We start from the raw sequence: 14,952 nt of genomic DNA, 5'->3' as shown, positions 1-14,952 counted from the left end.
GATTGTATTCTCCACTCATTGATGTTTGCTTTAAGTGTGTCCTTTGTGACGTTAGTGGTCGGATTTTCTTACTCCTCACAAAGGATGGTTGGTTGAATTGTAAAAGCGTACCCCCTTGGCATGTTTACCTCACTTATGGTACTAATGCTAACCCTCCTATCATAAGGATTGTGTATTTGTTTTCCCTCCCTTTGGTTTTGCAAGGTGTGAATTTGAGGACAAATTCGTTTCAAGATGGAGAGGATGATACAAGCATGAAGAGCACAAAAGGATACAAGGCATGGTCAAAGGCTCAAGCGTTGGAATTGGCAAGTGTTTGCAGCCTTTTAAAGTCTTGTCAAGTTGAAGGAGGAGAAGGGAATCCATACACTCAAGAGGCGCCTTGCTTGAAGGGCAAAAAGGACTTTTTGCCTTATATTTCAACACCCAAGAGGCGCCCGAAGTTAGGGCTATTATGGTCTTTTAATGGCCTCTTTTTACACTCCAAAGAAGCACCTTTCATTAAGGGTAATGTTGTCATTGTTTGTAATAAGTATAAATAGGCACATTAACTCTTATTTTCCTTAGTTTTGAGATAATGAATTGAGTGACTTTTAGATTGTAATCTTAGTGTTAGATTGTAGTCTTTCTCTTCTCCTTAGGAGAGGGAATCCGAAACTTGAATCCTAATACATTTGGAATTGGCTTTTCACTTGTATTGGATTATTTGGCAAGAAAGGTGTGCTTGAGGAAGTGTGAGTCCTTTGGGTCACCTAAGAGGAAGGTTTGAACTTCTATTGATGAGGTGTGATTGATGGTTTGATACGCCATCTTTTGTTAATTATTTGGTAGAAGTAAGGATCTTTCTATCTATCTTTAATTTCATGCAATTCTTCTTCTTCATCTTCTTCTATTGTGTTGTTTTCTCTTTATGTGCTTGCTGATTTTCGCATCTTTGTGTCCATTTCTTGAATTCCTAGTCTTCTCTTGTATCAAGTAGGAATCCTACTTGCAAAAGAATTGTAATGTCAGTTTCCTAGTTTGAAAAAGAGTCTTATGTAGTGTCTATAAATGAGGTTTCAATCTAATAATTTAGATACAATTCAATAATATTTTTCTCCTATATTTCTTGCATGGTATCAAAGCATTCGTGAGAAAATTATCATTCTAGCATCATTGTGTCGTTTTTCGATGACAAAACGACTGTCCAAATAATATCTTTTTGTCGGTGTATTTCAAGACAAACCAACACCACCGTCAGGTTTGGAACTACCTAAAAAGATCAATTAACCCCTCGTGCTTTCAATTGTCTTTCTTGGTTATTCTTAAGTACAAAAGGAATATCGTTGCTGCTAACTTGAACTTTGTCGGTACCTTATGTGAGCTGAAGTCACATTCTTTGAGTCTCAACTTTACTTTACATCTTTTGATTCTGATTATCCTAACATGTCTAAGGTCTTACCTATATCAACTTTTGAGGTTCCTACCGTTACTTCTACATCTCCGTCCATGGCGCCGCTAGTCTTACCTGTACAGACATTTGAGGAATCAGAATATCTTCAACAACTCCATCTATAGTGCCACCAGACTTATCATCGTTGTCCACGTACAATATACAGCTTAGATGATTTCCATCCAGCACTTGATCCTGCGCCTATTATAGACTTACCTCCTTCGATTGCACTTCGAAAAGGTATATTGTCCACTCGTAATACTAACCCTCATTATATCCTTTTAAGTTATCATCGTCTATCATCACCCAATTATGCCTTTATATCATCTTTGTCCTTTGTCTCCATCCCTAAGCCACAAAAGAAGCATTTTCCCATTTAGGATGGAGACAGACTATGATTGACGAGATGTCTGCTTTACATATGAGTGGTACTTGGGAGTTTGTTCATCTCCCTTCCGGTAAATCAACCGTTGGTTATTGATGGGTTTATGCAACGTAAGTTGGTCCGAACAGCCAAATTGATTGACTTAAGGCTCGCCCTGTTGCCAAGGAGTACATTCAGGTATTTGGGCTTGATTACAGTGATACTTTTTCTCCCGTGGCTAAAATAACATTTCTTCTATTTTTAATCCATAGCTGTTGTTCGACACCGGCCTTTTTTCAGTTGGATATTAAGAATGCTTTTCTCTATGGTGACCTTGAGGAGGAAGTTTATGTGGAGCAACTATCTGGTTTTGTTGCTCAAGGGGAGTCTAGTCCGGTGTTTTGATTGCGTCAGTCACTTTATGAGTCTAAAACAATCTCCTTGAGCATGGTTTGAAAAGTTCAACACAGTAATTCAGAGTTTGGCATGATTTATAGTGAAGTAGATCACTCAGTGTTTTATCGACATTCTGCTCCAAATATATGTTTTTATTTAGTGGTTTACGTTGATGATATCGTTATTATTGGCAGTGATCAAGATGGCGTCATTAGTTTGAAACAACACCTCTTTCAGCATTTCTAAACTAAAAACCTTGACAGACTGAAGTATTTTCTAGGTATTGAAGTTGCTTAGTCTAGATCATATATTGTTATTTCGCAACACAAGTATGCCTTAGACATTCTCAAGAAGATAGGAATAATGGAATGTAAACCCGTTGACACCCTTATGGATTCGATTATTGAACTCTTGCCAAGACGAGGAGCCACTCAATGATTCGGGAAGATATAGGTGTCTAGTTGGCAAGTTGAATTATCTCACAGTGACCAGACCTGACATTTCCTATCCCGTGAGTGTCATAAGTCAGTTTATGGATTCTGCATGTGATGGTCATTGGAATACAATTGTTTGCATTGTGCAATATATTAAGTCAGCTTTAGGTAAAGTATTATTCTTCAAAGATTGAGGTCATGAGCAAATTGTTGGATATACAGACGCCGATTGGGCAGGATCACCTTGTGATAGACGTTCTACATCTGGATATTGTGTTTTCGTAGGAGGTAATTTGGTATCCGGGAAGAGTAAGAAATAAAGTGTGGTTGCTCGATCTAGTGCAGAAGCAGAATATCTAGCAATAGAGCTAGCAACTTCTGAGCTAGTTTGGATCAAAGAGTTGTTGAGAGAGCTAAAATTTGGAAAAATAAGTGAAATGGAACTTGTGTGTGACAACCAAACGGCTCTTTACATTGCATCAAATCCGATGTTTCATGAGAGGACTAAGCACTTTGAGATTGATTGTCACTTTGTGAGAGAGAAGATACTTTTGAGAGATATTGTTACAAAGTTTGTGAAATCGAGTGACCAGCTTGCAGATATTTTCACCGATAGGGTAAGTGCTCATTTCGTTCTTGCTTGCTTTCATTCTGTTATGAGAGAGAGCTGCTATACGTCTATTCTCTTTAGACAAATGACTGTCCGCTGGAAAATACAGAAGTCCCTCACTGGTCCTCGTATTAATTATATTTGCAACAAGCTCGGTGCATATGACTTGTATGCACCATCTTGAGTGGGTGTGTTAGAATATGAGTAGAAATATGAATATAATATAGAATCCTACTTGGAAAAAGATTGTAATATCAGTCTCCTAGTTTGAAAAAGAGTCTAATGTGGTGTCTATTAACAAGGATCTCAATGCAATAATTTGATACAACAATTCAATAATATTTTTCTCCTATATTTCTCACATGTTGAAAGGTTCTACATTGGATGAAAAAAGGATAGGTTATCTCCTTATATAGTCTTGGACAATCATTCCTACATGAGCTAATTATTGAGGTCGAGTTAGGCTCAAATCCATTTGTTAACATGCTATCAAGCAGGACCCATCTCAATTCTTTTTTACCGATGTTGTGCCCCATATGTAATTGCCCACGCTCCATATGCCCAACCCTGGCCATGAAGTGGGGTGTTGGAGAGTCTCACATTGGATGAAAAAGAAATGAGTGGTCTCTTACGTCGATCTTAGGAAATCCTCCCCTCATGAACTAGCTTTTGAGATTGAGTTACACTCAATATTCATTTCTTAACAACATGGAAGGGTCGCAAACTGCTTTAGTTTTTGCTTTCCATCCTCCCAGTTTTTACTCAGGCCTTCCACGTTTTCACTTGAACTAACGTTTCCAAGGAACATAATATAAGATAGGAACTGATAAGTGTTTAGAGAAAATGCCAAATAGAGATCTAAAGAAGGGGGAAGGCGGAGGGGGCAAAAGGAAAAAAATCATTTGTCAGTTCTCAGTGCTCTATACAGACGACAAAATAGTTCTTGAGAAACAGTTATACCTGATAATCAATCTAATCCAATATTTTATATAGAACCTCAATAACCTGTGGTGAGATTTACATGTTCAACCTCAGTTTTGGTTAACTTAGGGACTTTATAAAGGCAACTGGGGACATTCATCAGATGTTGGTTATATTTGATTACTGATCTTGCAGAATGGCCACAAGGCCAAAACACACTTCCATCTATAATCTTCAGATGCTAGTGACATCATAGAAGCCATCTATAATCTTCAGATGCTAGTGACATCATAGAAGTTGAGGACATATAGCTGCATATTATATGCTTTGCATGAAGATGACTGTCTTCACCTTTCGGCATGACTTTTTCATGGTTGCTAACTTATTTGTCCACACTGCAGCTAGTAATATTCCTGTAGTCAAAGAAATTGAAGGACTTGTTGATCCTGGCATCTTCAATGTTGTACGATTTGCTTCTGCAGCAATTCCCTTTATCCCTTTTGTACTCCGAACGAATGATACTCGGACCCGTAATACAGGGATAGAATTGGGATTTTGGGTAAGCTTAGGCTACCTTATGCAAGCAATTGGATTGCTCACATCTGATGCTGGGCGGGCTTCTTTTCTTTCTATGCTCACTGTAAGAGCATTTTCCTGAATTCTTAATTTAATAATAAGCATTTCTAGTTATGGACTGTTCCTCCTTGCTGACTCCTGCTAAACTGATCAGATTGTTGTGGTTCCCTTGCTTGATGGCATGTTAGGATCCGTAATTCCTGCACGCACCTGGTTTGGAGCTCTCATGTCGTTGTTTGGTGTTGTGATGTTGGAGTCCAGTGGCTCACCTCCATGTGTGAGTCCTTGTGGAATTCCTTAGTTGTCAATTCCGAATATGTTTGGGATATGATTACCAAAAGTTTAAATATTTTTTCAACTAAATAATTTGTTTTTAACTTTTTTATTTAAAACTTGTCATTAGGCCGTTTGCTTCCCAACAAACTATTCCATGTAAAGGTGTTCACCTGCAGATCTGAACATTTCAGGTTGGAGACTTGTTGAACTTCTTAAGTGCACTCTTTTTTGGGGTTCATATGCTACGAACTGAACATATATCACGAAGTACTAATAAAGAGAACTTTATACCACTCCTTGGCTATGAGGTTCGTTAGGAAATTGTGCATAACCTATCTTCCATATTCTTGTTGGCCACTATGATTTCAATCTAAGTACCACATAATGTCTGCATCTATTTCTTCAGATGTTGGTTGTTGCTCTCATATCAACCTTGTGGTACTTTATTGGAGGTTCATTTTTCGGTACTCGAGCACTAAATCCGTCAGACTTGACATGGTCAACGTTCTGGAGTTCAACTTTGTCATTTCCCTGGATACCTGCTCTTTACACTGGCTTATTTTCAACTGGGTTATGTCTATGGATAGAGGTACACTTCTCTGTTTGCCTAAATAAATATTCTTCAAGGCACTTTAAATAGCTGCAAATTAGAGCTGGACTAAGGCTCTTCATGTTTGACTTCTGCCAGTTTCAGATATTATGGCTTTATTAAGACTTTGTTCAAGATCTTGATGAAAATCTTTATTAAGGCCTATTCAAACCTATTAAGTGCTAAAAATCTTAATGAAAACAACTGCACTTAATGACCTAAAGTTTAAACCATTCAGATTCAGACCACCATTAAGTGCAAACAAATGAGGCCTGAGAGAGGTGAGATTGTAGTAGCAATGTTTTGGTGTATATTTTTACACTATAAATATAAATACGATGGGAACATATTTTGGTTTTGGTTTGATCAAGAGTCTAGATGGTTAGTGACTTAAAACTTTGTATGTCACTAGATATATTTTTAGATGCTGATTTAAATAGTTGAGTTGAGTAAACTTTCATCACATCCTGCTTGAGAAAAATAGCACTGGACATTTAGTCTGTACTAGTCTCTCTTGAGTTTTGACGATGCGAATATGTACTGAAAGCTGAATGACCAGTATTTGGATCATAAATATCTTTTAGTACTAGTAATATGCTCCTTTATGTGTGTTAACTTATTAGCAATTGTTGTTGGTTTCAAAGATATCAGAAGGATGAATTGACATCTATACGTGACCCTTGTATTGTGTATTGTCTCAATTTAATGTGCAGATGGCTGCTATGTGTAATGTATCAGCTACAGAGACTGCAATAATTTATGGGCTGGAACCAGTATGGGGTGCTGGGTTTGCTTGGTTTCTCCTTGGTGAGAGATGGGGTTTAAGTGGATGGATTGGGGCCGCCTTTGTATTAGGTAATACCAATTCCCTCTTTCAGTTTGTAATAGGAAATCATTCAGTAACTTGGTTCCTGAAGCAAAGCAACAGATTCTCCAGAATTAAAATATTTCATGACTTCTGTTGAGCTATCATTCACAGTGCTGAAGAAAAACAAATCAGAGAAGTAATATATAGATTGGAAACAAACCATCTTGATTCTGATTGTAGTAGGTCGTAGTGTTGTTATCAAATTTGTTCAGATCTAAAGAAATGAGCTTATTTCAGGAATCTTCCTCGACCCATCAACATTTTTTAAAAGTTTTTGTAACCATGGTGTCTAGGCCAGCCTTCCTCGACACATCAGCATTAGACACAAGTTTGACAAAAGGCTTAAAGTTTTATGTCATGCATGTCATTGCTACTCTGTCCCTATTGATTTGAACTGTGAATAACATGGTTTGGTGTTGGTGAGTATTACCACGCTTTGGCTCAATCTTAGGAAAAACAAGGTTGTGCTGGATCGTGTAGTTCACATAGGTCTGATAGTCTTAGGTGTTTTATTCCACTTGGGAAATGTCTGCAGAATTTTCTATGAATCCATTTTTCTCAACTTCTAATATGTAGGTGGAAGTCTATCAGTGCAGATATTCGGAGCTTCATCTTCTTTATCAGGACAAGCTGAAAAAGTTATTCAGGATGATAAGTTATCGATTTTAGATGAAAGGAACAATATTCGTGCTTCACCACTTATCATTAGCTGCAATGAAGATCCATCTGACTTGTGGCGGAAGTCATGAATCTTGTTATGTCGATGTTTATATCTTGCTATGTATATATAGGTGGATATTGTATTAGTATCGTGACTGCTTTACGCAAATACAACAACAACAACAACAAACCCAGTGTATTCCCACATAGTGAGGTCTGGGGAGGGTAAGATGTACGCAGTCCATAACTCTACCTCTAAAGAAGTAGAAAGGCTGTTTCCGATAGACCCCCGGCTCGAGACACAACATACTAAACACATTCATAGTAAAACATGGAACAAGATGGTACGTGAGAAAATGTTACGTGAGATTCATAAAAACTAAAGCACATCGTAACTGTTTTTATGATAGCATACTGTAAAAGAATCGATCTATAAAATATTTTAGATTTATTTCTTCCCTTGGTCACTTCACAATCAGACCTGTAAAATAGAAGTAAAGCACTAAAATGCACTATTGTCTCAAATAAATATAGCAAAAATTTATGATTAAAGTAAAGATAGGTTGGTAACATACCAACTTATCAAACCCTCAAAGTTAAAATATTGCTTATCCTCAAACAATTAAAAATATCCAATTTTCTTTGAGGTGCACCAACATCATACTACATAGCCGTTTGGATATGAGATTTCATTTTGTGATTTGAAATTATGAGATAAAATCAGTGTTGGACATGCAATTTAACATTGACTTAGCTTTTTGGTCGTACGCGATCTTGAAACCTCTTTGCTTGTGGGGGTAGGAGTGGAAAACGCACTTTGCAAAAGAATTGTGTGGCGTGGTGAAAGATTTTTCGTTTGGGTTTTCGACCCTTCAAGTCTCCACCTACTTGTGGAATTGGACGCGAGGGGGGAGGGGGGGGAGGTCCTTGATATTAAGGTGTCAATATGGTTGAAGAAGGCCACATGTGGAAGCAACCTATGCTTTGATCATCCAATTGACTCCTTGCTGGCAGTCCGTGCTTGCTGTAATGCTGGCAAAAACAGGGGTTTCGGTCAATTTTACCTACTATTGAATTTGAACCAATGACTCACGCCGTATGAAAGAGATACCCTAACCGCTGAGTCAAATAGGTCAAGTAGAGTCAAGCCACCCTATAAGAGAAAACCACGCAACCAAAGTAGCCTTCACTATATAAAAGGGGCAAAGTGCTAAGAAAGAGAAAGCGTTATCACTACACAAAAAGAAGCAGTGGCTAGAGCGCTAAGCTAAGATCAACCAATGTTCAAACGTGGAACTTTTCTTTGTCGGTCATTTGTCTTAATAAATGGATTTCGATTCATGCATCTCTTCTTTGCTGCATTAGTCTTTTCACTCCCCACTCTCTACCATTAAAAAATCTTTCACTATATCTCAGGAGTAGTCAAGGAAAGTACGATAGGTTCGAGTATGAATAAATTGACTAAGAGTAGCACATATAATAATGGATCAATTCATTCAACAAGATCTGTCTGGATCATACTAGGATGAATGAGATTGGTCTGACCTCTCGCTTGGATGTAAGACTCCGTTCGCTGACAGATGTCCCATGCCACATTTCATGAACAGTTATGCCCGAGAATGAATTATGATATAGAATCGAATAAGCCTCAACTCTATTCTCGACTCGAAATTCATAAAGGACTTTAAGAGAGATAAAATTGGGGGCCCTGTACCATACATCCTGTTGCCTTTGGATGACCACACGTTACATCATAGCAGCGCTACCAAATGAAGGTGGAAAGCCCTTGTATTGGTTGGGCGCTAGCTATCGCCTTCCTTATACTAATAGAAAATGTTGAGTCTTTCTCTTATTTAATAGTATTAGTAAAGTTGCTCAAGGATATCTATTGGGAATGAAAGTCCCTATTATAGGATCTCTAGTAAAACCAATTTAATGATGACCGCTTATTTGAGTAAGAAGATGATGACTCCTATTATTGGTGAACGATTTTCTCTACATGTTTTATTTGGGCATTTTACTCTTTTTCAAACTGATGACTATTTGGATGCACATGCTTTATGAAAATTTCATCTCCGGCATGAGACAAATTGAACCCTACATCTTACTTTATGTGTTTTCTTGAGTGAGGTTATGGTACCCCTATCTCAGAAGGGGTATAAGTATTAATGATCCTTCCACATAATGATTCCACATATCTCATGTCACCTTTTTGAACTTACTACGAAGCTCGGGCTTTGAGATGTCGTGTGATGGTGGGCTATTATGTTCCCTTATCTTCTCTTAGAGGAGAGGGGTGAATCTACTGAGGAGTTTATATGAGTCAACATCACAATTCTCCAATTTAATAGAGTCAACAAGATTCAGGTGGCCAAAGTGATCAGCTTAAGGGAAAGTTTCATAGGTTTCTAAAGGAAAATTCTCATCACTCAGTTTTCAGAGCTGAGCCAACTGATTCAGTGGTCTCCCTCTTTCCCTATACTTCGAACCAAGACTCTTTTTCAGACTTAGGTTCTCTAGCTTGATTTTGTATCATGAGATAAAATTCTAAATTCTCCAAAAACATGATTTGGGTATTTCATGTCATGATTTAAAAATTTTCAAATACAAAAGTTAATCTATAAGTTTTTTTTTTAAAAAAAGACTCACCATTTATATTTACCAATAACTTATTTCATATGTAAATAAAATTTAAAGTTCATATCTATTACTCTTTAATTCATTTATATCTCATATAACCATTACTCTCACAAACATAAAAGTTAGTATTACTTCAAACTAACTCCTACTTTACTATTTATTATTCACTAAATTATTTTTTTTTACCAAATTATAATGACCCGTTCCGTCGTTACATAAAATATCTGAGGTAAAAGTATGAGAACCTCCTACACCACAATTTATAGGACCAATTATTTATTATGGAAGTACATTGGACATGTACTGAGGTCATACGATACCTCTAACCCAAAGTTAAGTTGAAAGTATTTTTACTAATTAAGTTCAAGCCAAGTTTAAACTAGGGTTAACTTCACACGAGCATATCTCTTAGACATATACCCTCCAAATTACATATCTTTGAGTCTTCTTTCCAACGCATTCGGCCGTTTGTTAATGCGCCTTCGGAGTAAAAAGTTATGACTGTTTAACTGAATACTGTCTGAGCTGAAAAATTAACCGCCACAATGGTACTACTGCAGCGGTGGACATTATTTAAGGTTGATTTTGATGAGTTTCAATCCCAAAACTCAAATATTTCATTTCTAAGATTTGCATATGGTTGGGGTGAAAATCCTTCATTAAGGTAAGGTTTTTACTCCTTTTTAATATTGATTAATCCGTTCATCTTCTAGAATCATTAGGATGAGGAGTTATGGTGAAATTCTTGTGGTTTAGAACCCTAGGTTCATGAAAACCTATGATATGAGTATTTTCACCCATAGTTGATTCTAGCTTTTTAATTAACAATTCTTAGCATGAATTAGTGACTCTAAAACATAAAATTGATGGTTGGAGATCTTGAATTTAATAAACATGAAAGCTTTAGAGTTGAAACTCCATTAATGGAGATGAGTTGAATATGATTGAACTTGTTAATGGGTAATTGAGCCTTGGTTAATGTTTTAGAGCATGAATACAGGTAGAATTAATAGGTTTGAATTTTTAAATTATTTATTTAAAAAGTAATTGATTAATTATTCTTATAACTAATTGTTTCTTAGATGAATGAGCATTCTAAGTCTTGAAGGAAGGAAATGAGCATCCTTGGTGAGATTTGCTTGTTCTAGAATCTTCGATCTAGATAGATTATGATTTCATGTGTAGTAGACTTGTGATAGATGCACGGTGTTTGGTTTCATCTTAATTGATTAATGCCATGAGATTTCATGTCTTAGGCCTTCGAACATGGTGTTTGGTTGGAATAAATTGTTAAAAATCCATTTAAACTTAAATATTATCATGAATTATTGTTATACTCAGCTTATGGATGCTTGTGGCATGAAATTGGTGGAATATGTTGAGAATGATAGTTAGTTGAAAGTAATGTAATAATAAGATAATTGTATGTTATTGTCTTTTGTGCGGATCCCTTGTGGGTATTTGTGTTAGTATGACTTGATTGATAAATTGTAGAGTTATTATGTGAATATGAATAATAATAGAAGAATTATATGATCTTATATTATGTAAACTCGTCTCTAATATCTTATAAAGGGGTGAAACTGACATTATGTAAGTTTGAAGTAAGAGATATGCTTGCTAGAAGATAGTTAAGATGATGGATTATGATAAGAAAACGTGGTGATAAAACTTAAGAACATAAGATTAAGATTTTCAAATGCCTGAAGGTAAGATATGTAAAGGTAGATAACCCTAGTTAGAATTGTAAGTTGAATAGAGTCGAGTAGTTGGATAATCAGCTAAAAGGGGATAGAGTCTTAAAACTTAGTTGTGACTTAAACAAAATGGTTACTAAATAGCACCTGAATTACTCGTTCAATGTGAAATAAAGAGATTCGAATTGGTTAGTAAAATAGGATGATTGAATTAGAATATAGATATCAGTCTTGGTTAATGTCCACTTTTGAATGGAAACCTTATACATTGGTCTTCAGACATGTTTTGTTTGATGATTAGATTTGATAATGCTCAATTGAGCAAGTGGTGAAAGTGCCTTTATGCGTTACTTATAATTATTGACCGCATTTGTATATTCATACATATTTTTAAATAATATTTGGTGATAAAGAATCGGATACCACGGTGGTACAAATATGATATGTTGGTTATGATGGATCGAGCACCACGCCAATAGGGATATAATATGTTGGTTATGATGGATCGAGTACCACACCGATACTAATATGATATGTTGGTTATGATAGATCAGGTACCACGCGGTGCAGATATGATGTTATAAATTGGTTGAGAAGGAAAGAGAAATTGTGCATAATTGTATACATACATTCATTTATATGCATTGAATGTGCACTTATATTTATATGTTGTTTTTGGTTCCTTGCACGAACTAATTTATGTTAATAAGGTATGATAGTTGCTTGTATGGACTGGTTATTTGACGATATATTGTGGTCCCTTGAGTGGATCAGTTATGTTGATGATTGTGATTGGGAATTGCAGTCAAGTGTGAATATAAGATACATCCTGAATTATGTATAACTCATGTTTTTCTAAGTATATAGCAATATACGTGATGTGTATTATTATGTTTTTCTTGTAAAGTAGTTAATACTATCAGTTACCTTGATTGATTCAATCTCGATAGTTAATGATGGAGTAAAATCTGTAGATCTATCATTGCTAGAATAGAGACAGGTTACATAAGATGAAAGAACATGGTAAGATAGACCGAATAATCCAAGAATAAATGCAAAAACGATAAATATTATTGGTTCACAAAGAGACTAAGTGTAAGCAGTAATTCTTGCATGAATGTGCTTTACTAACTGAAATTGAAGTTAAACCATTTTTTTACTATTTGTTATCATTATTATTTGTTTTTAATCTTGGTTGGTCAATGATACCTATCAACACTTGTAATTTATACTGATAATACACTTACTATGTTGCAGGTCAGTTAGAGTTTCTATAGCAATGACGATAATCATTCTCCAACAAATCCTGTGCTTTCGATCGTGAATGGATGTTGTGTCATAGATGTTCCTGCTCCTTATCTAGTGCTTTTGTACCGATTTAGATTAGGTTCTGAAAAACTGTTTAGTAGAATTCTTCAATGTATCTTTTTGTAATAAAGTTTTATTGTTGAAAAAGAAAGGTTATTTATTTATGGATTTAAATTTGCTTAAGGTTTAATAATGCCTTCTGCAATAATTGAATAGTTGGATGATAAGAAGTTTTCTATCTAAGATAAAGTTGAGTAGGTGCTTGACACGATCTACGGATTGGGTCGTGACAAGATGGTACTAGATCCCAGGTTACCGATCTCCCTGTTTAAGAGAAAATGTCAAATTGACCTGTAGATTACTACATTGACTTCTATATTAGATCTGTAGAAGGCTACGAGACATTTAGGAATCTATCCTACTTTCTTGTCTCCTATCATGCAATCTTAGTGTTGTCTCCTTGAGTTAAGTTAAATTGGTATGTAGCATATTTCAATTGGTATCTCAACATCACAATTGGGACTGATTGGTCCTAATTAGTATCTCACTAACATTGAAAGGTTGAAATAAGATATTCCAACCAGTAAAAGTGAATAAGAAGCATATGGACTGAATTATTATGTTGAGAAATTTGCTTGATATTGTCTTAAAATGCTTGTGCTTTAAATATTTTTTATTATGATAATAATAGAATGCGACGTGTATTACTTATATGGATAGTGATTGTCTGATCATACTATTACCTAGGTGTTTGATTTTCAACTTTTTAAGTGCAAATAATCATTAAAAGTAATATGAGATGAGTTATTGGAATAAGATACACATTTGAGAATCATAAAACTGGTATTATTTTGAGGTATGTTTTCATTTCAGTGATTTGAAATATGTATTGATTTTTCATAATTTGAAGTATGCCTTGATTTTTATCTGGTCCTTGACGATATATTTGGATATCCATACATGTATGATCCGATCGTTTTGATAAAAATATTTGGGACCCATTGTGTTGTCTGATTTTGATAATGATACAAATTCTTATGTGGTTTGATTAATGATAATGATGTTTGAGATCCTTGTGTGGTCTAATTAATGATAATGATATTGGAGATCCATGTGTGATTCGATCAATGATAATGATATTGGGGATTCTTGTGTGGTCTGATCTTTGATAATTATGTATAAGCTTGAAGTGCTATTGGGTCATCCTTGTGTGAATAATCTAGTTAATGAGTTGACTTGTTAATGATAACTTAAAAAGTGATTGGTAAACCTAAATGAATTTAGTTGTATTGCTTGATGATTATATTTGAGCATGAAGTGTTATTGGGTCATCCTTGTGTGATAATCTAGTTAATGAGTTGACCGGTTAATGATGTCTTAATAAGTGATTGATTAAACTGAAATGAATTTAGTTGTCTTGCACAACCTTGATGGATTTGAATGTAAGGTGAATTGTGTAGTTGATGTCACTAATGCAAGGTAAATGCACTAGATATATAAAATTGGCTGCTTCCTGTAATATGATAAGGTGAGATCGTAATGATGATTTTACTTGATAGAGTAAGTTGAACCTTAACTATGTTATTGACAATTATATTGCTTATTTGATTAAGTGACTGAAATGAACTTATGAGGGTGAAAGTGTTAATGTCCTAAAGGTATAATAATCGATTGTACAAAATCCATGGTGGCTATGAATTAATATAATAGTTTTAGTTTTTTAAAAAAGCGAATAAATTGATAGTTAAATATTGTTTATAGGCTTAGTTAGGAAGCATACTACTAAACTGATCTTGTAATTGACTAACTATGGATTGATATTGCGTATATGCTTAGTATATGAGAATAATTATCGGTAATTAGTATCCCTTGAATGTATTGTAGTTGAGTTGATAAGGTTGATAAAATAAGTTAGTTTGATTTTGATTGATGATCTTTAGTTGCAGGATCAATCAGGGGAGTAGAGTTATTAGATGAGTCTTATTATATTCATATCCATCTTATTATTACATAATAAAATTTGATTGGTATTACCCTTGAGTGATTATGGCATGTTATAGAGCCGAATAGAGTAATATAAGTTGTGGTGGGGAATATAAATGATAGTGAAAATCTATAATGGTATGTTGGTGTTGTTGTATTAGTTATTGCATTGGCTAGGGTGTAAGTACCCTACTAAAC

At 35.2% G+C, this 14,952-nt stretch overlaps 1 protein-coding gene across 1 annotated transcript; it reads left to right on the top strand.

The window, feature by feature from the left end:
* Positions 1 to 4,558: 4,558 nt before the first annotated feature.
* Positions 4,559 to 7,406, top strand: LOC107863239 (the record flags this gene model as incomplete). Its single annotated transcript, XM_016709064.2, is given in 6 exon segments — positions 4,559 to 4,797; positions 4,888 to 5,010; positions 5,201 to 5,317; positions 5,416 to 5,598; positions 6,312 to 6,453; positions 7,043 to 7,406. Coding segments are annotated over 6 exon segments (977 nt in total), but the record flags the coding sequence as incomplete, so codon positions are not given.
* Between the last annotated feature and the right edge of the window lie 7,546 nt (positions 7,407 to 14,952).

Source organism: Capsicum annuum, chromosome 3 (genome assembly GCF_002878395.1).
Source record: "Capsicum annuum cultivar UCD-10X-F1 chromosome 3, UCD10Xv1.1, whole genome shotgun sequence".
NCBI lineage: Eukaryota > Viridiplantae > Streptophyta > Magnoliopsida > Solanales > Solanaceae > Capsicum > Capsicum annuum.
This window is presented reverse-complemented; position numbering and strand designations above follow the sequence as displayed.